Source organism: Passer montanus, unplaced genomic scaffold (assembly GCF_014805655.1).
Source record: "Passer montanus isolate IOZ18808 unplaced genomic scaffold, ASM1480565v1 scaffold10, whole genome shotgun sequence".
Lineage (NCBI taxonomy): Eukaryota > Metazoa > Chordata > Aves > Passeriformes > Passeridae > Passer > Passer montanus.
In genome coordinates, this window is record NW_024356505.1 from 15196825 (window position 1) to 15210711 (window position 13887).

General features: G+C 37.4%; 1 protein-coding gene across 1 annotated transcript in view; it reads right to left on the reverse strand.

Moving 5' to 3' along the window:
* BZW2 (basic leucine zipper and W2 domains 2) overlaps positions 1-13887 on the reverse strand; it is a 55429-nt gene that overhangs the window by 15417 nt on the left and 26125 nt on the right. Inside the window, exons 4-7 of the mRNA XM_039703482.1 lie at positions 13610-13713; positions 10417-10482; positions 4423-4558; positions 87-196 (exon numbers count right to left, since the gene is read on the reverse strand). Of these exons, the coding sequence (XP_039559416.1) occupies positions 87-196; positions 4423-4558; positions 10417-10482; positions 13610-13713 (416 nt within the window). The remainder of the gene's footprint in view (positions 1-86; positions 197-4422; positions 4559-10416; positions 10483-13609; positions 13714-13887) is intronic.

A 13887-nucleotide genomic window follows, 5' to 3' on the forward strand; every position in this document is an offset into this window, starting at 1 on the left:
ATGCTTACAGAAAACTACCATCTGCATTTCATTTCCTTCATTTTCCCTGGGAGAGATAAAGATTATTGAAAATATATTGTACTTACTAGCAATCTCTTATCGAGGTTGGCTTTTCTTAAAGCAGAGGTAACAGAATTGGCATCTTTCTCTGCCATCCATGCTTTAAAAAGCTTTACAGCGAAAGAGGCTGCAATCCCTATAAGAGAAAAGCACAAAACATGTTTCAGCAATTTTCAACAAAAATTAGAGTTGACTATAAGAAGTTCAAGGTTACAAAAAAGTTACAAGACAGTGGAATGAAAATACATTTATGACAACAGAAAAAAACACATTGAGCTGAAATGCCTATTTTCTTCTGTAACGCAAAATTAGTTTTCTGAATTACACTAGACTGAAAATCTTTTCATTTGGTATTGCCCATCTCTGTTCAGTTGTTCAAAGATTTTTTTTGCAATTATTTTTCCTACATTCCCAATTCACAGACTGAGTACAATGCAAAAGGAAAAATTATGCATTAAATGCGTAGGAAACAAAGGCACAAAACAATAAAGGATAATCAAGAACAAGAACTTAAAAAACATATACTCAAAACTTTTTTAGCATATCCTGGAATAGGGTTAAATATAAACTTTGCAACTTCAAGGTGACCGATTGTACTATGTCCTCCTAGGAGGTATTTAGTAGCCAGTTGTACCAGGCACAAATACTATTTTAAGTGAAAAAAATTCCTTCCTCGAGGCAAAACTTACTATTTTGTGTATTAAATCAAACTAACTCTCCCTCCACTAGCTGTGGATTTCCCAGGGGAGTTAATAAACCATTAAGCCCACATCTCCTATTTCCTAGAGCTGCACCACCACCATGATTGCTCCAGATTCTGCACTGCAAACACAGGGAGCTGCAGGGAGCTGAAAGGTCTCAGAGATGGGAGCTCATCCTGGAGGAAGGTTGCCTGTACATCAGTTATGATTCTCCACACTACACCCATACCAACATCAGGGCTACTGAAGGCAGTGATAATGGTAATGCATAACAAATAGCACAATCCTAGGCTACAGCTGGCCACTGTAGTTTTCTGTCTCACCTCCAGACAGTCCAGAAGCTCTTAGAGCTAAGTGGGACCTACTGGTGACATGGAGCTTCATCACTGTTAGCCACTTTATTGATAGATATTAATTATTTTTATTTCTAGGATACTTTGACTAAATGAGTCACCAAACAAGAACAGAAGAGACTATTCCCAGACCACTGTAGAGTTCACTGACAGTCTTTACATATCTTGACTGTTATGGCAGTTTTAGTAAGCTTATTTCAGGAGCTCAGTGGTAAGACATGATCCTTAAAGAAGTACTCCACGGAACCAGGGGTGCACAATGCCAGGCCAAGAGAAGCCTACAAATACTTCCTTGGGCTTGTTTTACATGTTGGACGTTATGCAGCAATCCTAAGTGCTGCAAGCTGACTAACCAAGACTAACAAAGCCTGGTCAACCAGTAAGTGACTTATGCATAACTTCCACTGCAAACACATTTCAGTATATCCACGCAGTTATGTGCTCAATACCAAAATTGAATGGAATGGTCTCTGTCACCAAGGATTATCATATCCTACCCATTTTTCCTAGTTTTAGCTTAAAACAAAACAAAATAAGTTTTATGCCAGTGTCAGTATTAGAGGGTGTGCTGTTTTCAGATGAGGTAATTTTTTTCAGTGGCTGTATGGGGCTTTATTTTGGATTTAAGCTGAACATTGGGTTGATAATACAGATACATTGCTGAGTAAGGCTTACGAAGAGCCAAGACCTTATCTGCTTTTACAACTGCCACGCTGGCAAGGAAGTTGGGGGAGGAGACACAGCTGGGACAGATGACCCCAACTGACCACAGGGATATTCCAGACCATATAACATCATGCTCAGTACATGAAGTGGGGAGAAGAAACAAGAAAGGGGGAGCATTTTAAGTGTCTTCCTAAGTACCCGTTATGTGTGACGGTGCCCCGCTCTCCTGGAGGTGGCTGAACACCTGTCCACAGGAGGCAGTGAATCAATTCCTTGTTTTGCTTTCCGTGTATGTGCAACTTTTGCTTTCCCGATTAAACTTTATCTCAACCCATGAGTTTTCCAGATTTTACCCCTCCCATTCTCTCCTTGATCCTGCTGGTGTGGGAGTGAGCAAGCAGCTGTGTGGGGCTTGACTGCTGGCTGGGATTACACCACGACAGGGGGAGGCTGTTCTAGGGCTTCACTACGCACATATTTTCAAACTTACTTCTCAGTGATAAATTTACAGCCCAAATTTATCACTGGCCTGTTCCTGTTCATGTACTCTGTGCACGTGCTGCCACTTTCTTCCTATAAATAGCTCTTCTCTTTTTGTTTGTTTCATTCTTTTCCCCCCTTATTTGTAGAAAGTCATTTCAGTCATTTATTTTATTGACTAGCCCCATTAGCTGCTCTTTGCATTTGCATTACTTTGCCAGCACAGGGGACAAGAAGGGTACACTTAACTCTGGCAAGATTCCACCACCATCTAGACCTTTCTCTGTCTGTACTATGAGTACATCAGCAATCCACAAAAGAATATTTAGTTTTCCATCTATATATAACAGTAAAAGTAGTGACAACACTGAAATAAGCTAATCTAAAAATAAATCAGCTATTTCCACTCAAACTTGACAGATCTCCTGTCCACACAATCTACCCTTACCTCACTTTCAGCCATTTCTTAGCCAATGTTACAAGTCCCATGCTGATCAACAAGTCCCTCAGCTTGCCTGTTTCCTCATGTATTTTAACCTCACCTGCCTGCAGCACTGTTTTTTTTGTAAATCAAAGAAACCTCTGAGGCTTTATTCATGTATGATCTACTTGTTTTGCCTTGCTTTGATCCTAATTTTTAAACTATCTTTGGATCTTCAATTATTCTTGCATAAGATAGCTACTCCAGGATACTGACGAAACAACCTTTCCTCAAATGCTGTCATGGATGCATTTTCAGTGTATATAAACCAAGAACTAAAAGTATATGTAAGCTCTGACAAAAGTTTAGGGCTCCTAGAAATGTAAGTTCATAATGCAAATACGAACTGTATTCTTAAAATGGCAAATTTAAAATATAAAAATTTCCATGATTTTTAAAAATTCTGACGAAACAACCTTTCCTCAAATGCTGTCATGGATGCATTTTCAGTATATATAAACCAAGAACTAAAAGTACATGTAAGTTTAGGGCTCCTAGAAATGTAAATTCATAATGCAAGTAAGAACTGTATTCTTAAAATGCTAAACTTAAAATATAACAATTTCCATGATTTTTAAAAATTTGGGTTTTCCAATGCCTCTTGTCTTCCCGTAACTAGGAAGACTTTCATTTAAACACATTGCAGACAATCATCCTAAAAACATGGATTAGTGCTTTTGTTTGAGATTTTTCCTAGTTTAATTCTGATTTCAAAAGCCATGAGTGATGACAGAGCAAAGCTGCAGCTGTGGCTTTTCTTTCTGCAGCATTTAGAAAACAAATGTAATGGTTAGCATGCTGCAAATGAGAATGTGAAGTTAGAATATTTTTTTAAAATGAAAATTAGAATACATTTTAGCTAATATACAACTCTTTAACAAAACCAAAAAGAGGTCATGAAAAGTGTTCAACACTACCAGTACATTTGCAATTGTGCCAGGTAGTTACAACTGTTAGAGAAAGAAATTGTTGAGCAAGCAGTTGTAAAATCAGGACTCTAAGGTACATGGCTATAAATATACAACAAAATCCTTAAATAAAGAAATCTCAAAAAGGCATACAACTGTCAGAGAAAGAAATTGTTGAGCAAGCAGTTGTAAAATCAGGACTCCAAGGTACGTGGCTATAAATATACAACAAAAACCTTAAATAATCTCAAAAAGGCGTTGTACTTGTTTACTCATCATATAATTAACACAAATTCAAGAGGAAGTTCATCAGTCACTGATCACTATTAGTATGAAGGCAAAATGAGGGACTGATTTTTCTTCTGCAATATCCATTGGCCTACATGGGATCTGTCTCACTTCTCACTCACAAGACATTAGCAACACTTGAAGAAATGCCAGATCTATCTCAGGAACAGATATCATATTCCACACCTTTATAGTACCACAATAATACATAAATTCTACAATTTTGCATACACAAGTGTGACTTCCAAAAATGCATAAATCATTTGGGGTTTGTTTTTGTGGGGTTTTTTTCTGTCTGATTGGCCTCTTACAAGATTTCACAAAGTATGTTGGGCACTGCTGTCTGTATGTGCTTCTGCTTTAAAATACTGCTTCTGTTGTACGTTCACAAGTTTCCAACTTCCATTTTACTGCAACGTATATAATATGTTGCAATACAATACATCTATAAAACAGCTAAGATAAGAAAAGATATGGAACATTACCTTCTTTGACTATATTGTCAGTGAAGAGGCTTGTTAAAATTGTAGCAGGAAGAGTCCCATTGGCTAACAGGATGCCAGAAAGCATTGCCAGTTTTGTCTGCTCTGTCTCAGTAAAGGCTTTAAGAAACAACAGGAGCTGTGAGCAAGACAAGAAAAAAAAAAGTATTTATTTGAGGCACAGGGAGACAACAGGTAGTAATTAATATCAATTTTATTTCTTATTTCTTGAGAGGTCTCAATACAAATTACAGCAATCACATCAAAATCCACCCAGAAGCATGACAATGTCATTTCACTGATCCTTGTAATTTCACTTTCTCCAAGAACATATGACAGTACCTGAAGGGAGACTACAAAAAAGATGTAGAGAGACTATTTACAAGAGCAGGTACTGACAGGAAAAGGGGGGATGGCTTCAAACTGAAAGAAAGATGGTTTAGATTAGATATTAGAAAGAAATCTTTACTGTGAGGGTGGCAAGGCTTTGGGATAGGTTGCCAGAGAAGTTGTAGATGCCCCATCTCTGGCAGTGTCCAAGGCCAGGTTGGACAGAGCTCTGAGCAACCTGGTCTAGCAAAACATGCCCCTGCCCATAGCAGGGGGTTTAGAGCTAGATGGTCTTTAAGGTCCAAAGCCATTCCACGATTCTTTAAGGTCCAGCCTAAGCCATTCTATGATTCTGTGAAGAATACAGCCTTAGTCAGGTATAAAACATGTCTTCTTCAAATATATGTATGCATGTGTAAAAAAAAAGTACTGGCCACAGGCTTAAGACACACAGAAATTACAGGATGACAGACAGGAGCCTGTCTATTCACATCTTCAGACTTCCAGCTCAGCCACAGAGAGTTAAAATTTCTTTTCTAGCTTTCAAAAACTATCACTCATGGAAACAATAAAAGAATGGGAAAATTTCCTGGTTTTCTTTTAGGGAAGGGAACACAGCACAATTACAACAGATTTTTTTACTGGCTAAAAAAAAAGAATATGTTTCAAGTTCAGACACTATTGATAAAGCTGACAAAGGATAGACATGAACACAGGCTGATTTAATACCTTGCCATTCCCAGTACTAATTACAAGAGAAAACAAATAGCTTGAGAAAAAATTACAAATTTCATCATCTTGGAAGATCTGAACTACATATACACCTTTTAATTCTAAAACTGGCAATTAAGTCTATTTTAAAATTTTTTATTTCATATGTTAAAATTATTGACTTGAGAGCATATTGATGAAGTACATAGTGCCCTTTTTCTTTTATATCAGGAAAAAAAAGCCATGCAGAATGAGATTTTGTCAATGGCATTACTGTTAACAATAATGTTTTCTTAACGTGTTGTTAGTGATCACAATATGGGTGATGAGAAAAAAAGAGGTGAGACAAAGGACAGCTTCATTCAGTGCAAAAAGCTGCTGATTCCATCAGATGCTAGCTTACAAATTCACCATCGCCACAGAAGAAGGGAAAAAAAAGTACTGCAGATACAATTTTCTGCAGTTAAAAAGAATACTCATTTTTTTCTTCATAAGATGGCACCTCTCCAAAAGGATGTCCTGACCTTCTGCTGTCAGGACACTCTTTTTTGCTTTCCACATGAGCAACAAATGCAATTCAAGCAAAACAGTTTGTTTTGATAGAAAATTTTCACCAGGTTTCCACATTAGGGTATTTCTTAATTATCAGATTCTACCCATACAAAGGGACAGACTATGACCCATATCTCTGTCCTTGTTTGTTCCCATGGGCAGTGAGAGATCTTCTCTGAGCTATCCAAGCAGTTTATCAACAAACGTAAAACTTTCTGAATGCAGTGAGGTTTTAAAAGTCCAGGTAACTAATGAAGTTATTAAATCTCATGCAGTGTTTTATGAATAGTTCTGCTCTGCATCAGTGAATAGAACCGAAAAAAAACCTCATTCATACAGTAGGACTTACATAAGAACATCAGCTTTAAATTACAGCTTACACAGGACTGAATGACTCAGCCACAGACATCACTCTGAATTTTTATTTTTTTCAGTGGGCTTTAGCCAAATGATTGCAACACATACTTTTAGCATAAAATAACAATTATGAAACTACCAAATCTCAAGGTGTAATTTTATTTCAGCAAACTGTGGCTCAACCACAAAATGCATGACAATTTGGGATGCAGAAGAATGGAGTTACTATTTCTAAATATATAACTGAGAAACAAATGGTGTGCTGTATTTCCAAATGCAGCAACTAGCTGGTGTGTATAATGGTGTAGGCAAAGGAACTCCAGGGCCACATTTAAAGGAAAACAGAACATTCTTAGGGAAAATCAATATAATCCTAGTGTGTACTGGAAGCCTGTGGATTTAAAGCTTTCTTTATACAAGCTTTATCAATAATACTGTACTAAAATGAGATCTGCACAAGAAAAAAAAAATCAGAATTAGACCTATTTCCTGGAAATCCTGAGACTGTAAATAAAGAGGAAACAGCTTCAGATTTCTGTGCACCCCACTTAAATATTTTTTCTTCTGCTTCTAAATAACCAAGAGATGAGGATTTTGATTAGAAAGTGGTCACACTGACCGCTTTAACGTAACAGACCAGGTTTTGATATACTTCTGAGCTCCAACCTCCATCCTTTCATCAGTAATGTGTAAATCATGAACAGTTATACAAATTTGTATAAAAGTCTGTTTTAAACAGAACTTTTGTGCAAAAAGGGATGTGTATCTTCTACACATCCCTTGATAATTGAAGTATTGTTTGTGCTACTTGCCTAATTTTTGTTTAACTGATATTTTTCAAAAGCAGCTCAAACCTAGACTTGGCCTTTTCTGCTGCTTAAGGGTGCTATTCCATACTTTCCAGCAGTTCTGAAACATAGTTTAGTGGGAGCCTGGGTGATAGGAAAACCCAAATCTTTCATAAATCCATTTTAAACCCCATGAAACAGAACCTAAATTTCAGTTCAACGTCGTTACTTCAGATTTTTATTGCTGATTAATTTAAGCACTCTTCTTTTAGCATCACAATTAGAAACCTCAGTAGGGAAGTCACAAAACATCCAAGATACTTCAGAATAGCTCCCAACCACCCACAGAACATTCTCCAAGCTAATGCTTCCCTGCTGTTAGCCAAGCACAGACATTACTGCTTTCGTTATACAGATACAAACTGATTCCAGGCATAAAAAGGGCAGCTCTGGCTCATTATTTTGTATTTCTGTGATATCTATAAGAACTCCCAACTACACAAGCAGAAATTCAGAATATATAAAAAGCACAAGACCAGGCCTGATGTGATGTTCCAAGTTGTTTTTGTCATTAAAGTCTTTTAAGCACAATTTCTGGGCATAGAAGATGCACACAAATAAACACATTCATGCAACATTAAAAAGCACACAAGAAAAACAAGTGCTTCTGATCACCTCTTGTGATCCAGAAATCTTAAATGGTGAAAATTGAGGAACTCTACCCACACAGGGAGCGTGGTGTCTTTTTATGTCTTCATTATCTGAACTGGCCTGTTGCTGACAGTCTGTCACATCTGCAGACAGCTGAATTGTCAGCAATGGAGAAGGCAGATAATAAAACAACAGGTATCTACTACTGTGTCTTGCCTTTCACTTGGCTGACTTAAAGCATTTCTGCTCACTCCCTCTTCAATCTCAGAATGTTATTCTCGTCTTATTTCCTAATTCCTAGCTTAATTTACAGTTCTTTCATTAGGAAAATAGGAACACAAATAATGAACGTCACAACATCTCCCAGCACTTCAGACATCCTCTTATGACTCAGTAGTATTTACCACTGTTAAGACAAAAAAAATTATTTGTACTTTATCCCAATTCTGATATTAAAAAGTTTATACAGAAAATTACCTAAACATGCAAACATACTAAACAGAAAATAACTGCATTCTTCATCCAAGGAAATACATACGTAGAGAAAGAAGAACACAAGTTTGGAATTTAGAATTTTACTGAAATTATTGCAAAATGGCAATGTACTATGTCAGTACGTTGGGCCATGCTCATATGAACTTAAAGTGGCTACATCAAAACACAGCAAGTGAGCAATGCATCTAAACATTGTCTGTTGAAACTGGTTGCACAAAATAATTTAGATGTAAAACTTTAGATATATGGTTTGCTGATTCCATTAGAAAAATGAGTAACTGTCAATTTTGAGGAGACAGAGTTAAGAAATAAAGCAACTGAAAGCTAGAAGCAGAGAAAAAGGGGAAGGTGGTAGAAAATAATGTCCTAATGAGAAAGTTGTGATCTAGAAGACATAAAGCAAATACTTGCGCAAATACTGCTAAGATAATCTCTCTTGAAAGAAAAGTCCCACTGACAGCATCTGTTTCTTTATTGTGAAACTGCTGGTATTGCCTTGGTTTTTTTGGCATGCCTTTTTCTATGAGAAGAGCTAATTTTCCCCCAAGTGCTCCATCTGCCTAATGAGTCTGCCAGAAACATCACTTCCATTGCTGGGACAATGATCCACAAAAAAAATATCAGCAAGTCACTCTCTTACATATCAAACCACTGAATAACTGCAGCCATCTTTCTGTTTAACAGAAACACTTTCTGGAAACCAGGTGTCCACCTTCTGGACCTCCACGGGCAGCTACTCCTGTACAAATTACAGCATGCAGGGATTAAAGGATTAAGTGGTTAAAAACCCTGCAGCCTCATAAATGAGAAAACAGCCACTTTGTGGATTCACACAGGCAGGGGGAAGGAGAAGGTAAGCAAAAGGCACCTATAAGTAGTCCTCAAGGGCTATATGGGCAATGGCAGTGAAGGTGCCATAGTCTCATCTTGTCACTAAGAGTGCAAAGTGAATTTTTGGAAGCTTAAGAGGATGCAAAGCCAAGCAAGTTACAGAAATGAGCGGAGGCGGCTTGAATTGACATGGCATTTACTTAATATGCTGAGCACTCTCTGAAACTTGAATGCTGTGAGTCAGCGCTTCTCATGTCAGTGATTACAGTAATTAACAGCAGGAACATTAGATTTGTGTGGGGATAGAGGTAAATTTAGGTCTTTAGAATGATGTACTGAGTAATCAGCATCAGTTGATAGGCATGCTGGCCACAAGTGTAAAAATAATTTCCTGTATGAGCAAGAATGTATAAATCAAAGCCAAATTAATTCAGGCACAAGAAGTGCTGGTGAGGTACCAAGCTCCAAATGTGCCCTCATTTGACCCTTACAGCAACCTTTCTAATGTTTAAATAATATGGAAACATTTTTATGTTTAACAAACATGATACTTTAGTCATGGGACAGGTTTCACCACCACCAGCATGCCTGTTAAGTTACAGAACAGTACAGTGTTTATTACTTATTCAGGCCATTAGAAACAGATATTTACATCTGTTACTAGGAACTCAAAATAGACAAAATAAATCTGTACATTGTTTTTCAAAAATTTTTATCCTTTTCCTGTCTCCTTAGAATTCAGCATCACAAAACAAAACGGTATCCACAAATAGCCACTACAGTCTAACAGGCTCCCCAGTGGCAGAGCGCTCAGGATTTGCCTTTCTCTTACACATATACAAAAAACTTGGGGCTGGGAATCGTTCCACAGTGCAGGAGTGGTTTAATACTCATATCAAGAGACATTCTGCATAGCAGATTTGTATTTATTCTCTGGGAAAAAACAGAGAGATGTTCTATTTGCAGGACAGTAATACCACCTCTCATTAAGAGGTATACCCCAAAGTGTATCAAACTTTTGCACAAAAAAGTCTGGAAGAAGAAAGTGAGTTTGGTCACAGCAACCAAAGGATTCATTAATTCAGAAATATGCTACATCAAGTGCTTCCTGCAGTATTCCCACAGAGCTGAATTTGCAGAGTAAAGCTACCTCCTGTAGGTTCCATCCTCTTTTCCAGTAGAGCTAAATAAAACACCTAGCAGCATCGCATTTGTACATATACAATTATATGAGAAACATAGTAAAATATTATCATTCCAGTAAAGATGGAATTAACATTACCTTTTTGATTTCATCTTCAAATGCTTTCTCCAAATATTTGTATCTCCTGATAAGTTTATTGAAGACCTAGAGATAAACACAGATTAACTTAAAAAGTCTAACAATTACAGCCATCCTTCTTTACAAAAAAAGTAAAGGGAAATAAGCAGCTTGCAAAATGATATTTCTCTAGTGTTGTCTGCCACATGGAGAGCACGAAATGCCCTTCCCTCAATTTTGTGATTCTTGCTTCATAGAGCAATGCTTGAATGAAACGGCAATAAATTCTCCCAATCTTTTCATATTTTTCAAAATTTTTTTCCTTCTCTGCTTTTCACCATATCCATAGATAAAAGCAAGGGAGAGGAGGCAAAGGAGGGTAACTGCACCCTTCCCCCAATAATGCAGCCCTGGGGAAGCTCTCAGCTGCAGGCTGAAGGAGTAAGGATGCTGGGCATCTTCAAAAGATGCAATATCTTGGCAAATCAACTAACATAAATGTTTACAACAAAACACACTACTGTCAGAGACAGGAAGAACATTTGCCAAAGCTTCTAAAGCAATTATATTATTGGAACCACTTGTTCTCCAGCTTTGACCATTTGTTTCCCATCATGCAACCACAGATTATGAAACCAGAAGCAGCACAGGTGCAGAGCTCATTCAAGGTGAAGAAGGAAGAGATAAGAAACTAAATAAACAAATCATCACTTGCACTGCTGTACCAAGGCACAAAGCATATGACTCACTATCACAGGTAAAAAGGTTTATGTGGGGAACAAATGACATTATTGCTACACTGGATGGGGAAGGAAGGAAAATTAGGTTTAGAAAGCTTCAATTCACTGTCCATAATATAAAACATATCCAAACATCTTAACTGGTAGTATTTTGGCTCAGAAAAAGTGGAAAATCAAGTGTGGCCATACTGAGAAGTAGAGACACATAGAATCCTAACAAAATGAGATAAAGATGAAAAAGCAAGATTCTTGTTAATATTTCCAAACAAAATTCTGCATATTTTTAAAGTCTCTGTAAATGACAGAAGCATGACTTCATATGCAAATAATCTGCTAAAATATCAGTACTAACTTCAGTCTTTTGACTTGAAGACTTTTCACTTTCAATCATTTCCATAACTAAATCCACAAAAAAACCCCAGCCACAAACTACTTGGGAGACAGAGTAAGAAATTACCTTCTAGGTATCTTCTAGATAAAAAAAAGATCTAAATACTATTTTAGACTAACTCCATATTTTCATAATACAGTAAGAGCTCTAGTTTGCATTATGCACAAGGTCAATAAAAGGACACAACTCTTCAGACAATAATCACAAAATGTTAATTTATTTTGGTGGCTTTTGGTTTGAAGTGCAGAGAATCCATTGAAAATTCCACTCCTTCAAATCCTGAGGTGAAGCCCTCCTTTCCATTTTTCAACATGCAATCTTTTACTTTAAATTTCTCCTTGGAGGACTGGCAGTGCCAATTTTTGTTCAAAAGATTGTTAAAATATTAAAATTCAAGACAGAATCAATGCATTTACTGATAACAGAGACTTCCCTGAAGCAGAATACACTATTTTCAAGAGATGATAAAACTGATGTGTAAGAAATATTGACTCCCTTTCCAAAAATAAGTACATTTCACTAATTTAGATTATTAAAGATGTTTTTTTAAAGGAGCTTTCTGCTATTAAGCAAACATTTTTTACCAATCCAGATTTTGATCCCAGCACTTTTAAAATCAACTATGGACCTTTCCAGGAACTTATCACCCTAAACACCTGAGCAGGAACAGCAGCTTTTAAGCTTTTAGTCGCTGTCTCCAGTATTCCAGTAATACCCAGTGATTTAAAAAGACAAATACATACTTAATTAACAATAACAGTTTTGACATATGGGAGTTGCAAGGGTATTGCATTTTTATGCAATCCTACTGGTATCCAGAATTGCATGGTGGCTTTGAACTTTCCATAGAATTCTTACTGTACTTTCTCATATAATTACTACCTTGCATTAAGGAGTTATGAAATGTTAGTTTCTGTTCAAGAATCTTTTAGAGTTCACTGTTTTTTTGTATTCATTTCACATAGCCCTACTTATGCAAGTCTTATTCTTGCAGGAAGAAATTATACATCACATATGTAGGAGAAATGAAAGCTCTTGGAATATATGCCCAACTCCTAACAAGTTATGCAACTAAAGGTTGGAGGCGTGAGCTTTATATTTTTTTGTCATTCATGTACTTCATAGGATTGTTTCGGTTGGGAAAAACCTTTAAGACCAGAGTCCAACTGTTAACCCAGCAGTGCCAAGTGCCACTAAACCATGGCCCTAGGCTACCATGTCTACAGACCTCTTAAATATCTCTGAGACTGGTGACTCCACCATTTCCCTAGGCAGTCTACTACAATGTTTGACAACTATTTCAGTGAATAAATTTTTCCTGATATCCATCTAAACTTCACCTGGCACAACTTGAGGCCATCTCCTCTCATCCTCTGACTTGTTACATGGGAGAAGAGACTGAACCCCACCTGGCTACAGCCTCCTTTCAGGGAATTGTAGAGTGATAAGGTTTCCCCTGAGTCTCCTTTCCCCCAGGCTAAACAACCCCAGCTCCCTCAGCTGCTGCTCACAGGGCTTGTGGTCCAGATCTTCTCCAGCTCCATTGCCCTTCTCTGGACCCTCTCCAGCACCTCAAGGTCTTTCTTGTAGTGAGGGCCCAAAACTGAACACAGGATTTGAAGTGTGGCCTCACCCGTGCTGAGTACCGGGAGATGTACACTGCTCTGATCCTGCTGGCCACACCATTGCTTATAAAAGCTGAATTTCTGATACAGTGCATGTATCAGAACATGTCGCTCATGTTGCATGTTGCTCAAAATATGGTCATCTAAATATTTCAGTCTGCACACAGAAAAGGTCAACAAAATTAGTAAGGATGGTGACTACAAATACACTCAACCAATGGTAGACTGTGATAAGCAAGACTGCTTTTTGTAAAGAAAAAACTGCCAACTGTGATCAGATTATCTTAAATATCCTATTTCCTTAGCTAAAATGTGTATGTTAGGGCAGATTAGCGATTAATGGGATTTTAAACTGGTCTGTAGCTAGCACAGTGCAGCCTAGACAGTCTGCAGATGTTCCACTGTAATCCCTTTTGACACATAAATGGAAAACAGTAATCAGCTATGCCTTTACTGACCTGAGCATAATTTCGGATGGCATCATGATCTTCATCTGCAAAAAATACACAGTGGTTGGTCATCTTGGTCTTGTCATTGTCATCTATGCGTGTACCTCCAGGAGCTGTAAGAAAGCAGGAAAAAAAAAAGGCAAGGAATAATTTCTTACTTTAAAGAATGTAAGATATAATAAGTCTAGTAAGTCTTACATTAATATCACTGAGGCAAAAGGCCACGGTAACAGTTAGCAGGGGAGAGGGAGAAACAAAGACAGACCAAACTTTGCTAAGATGTGGTG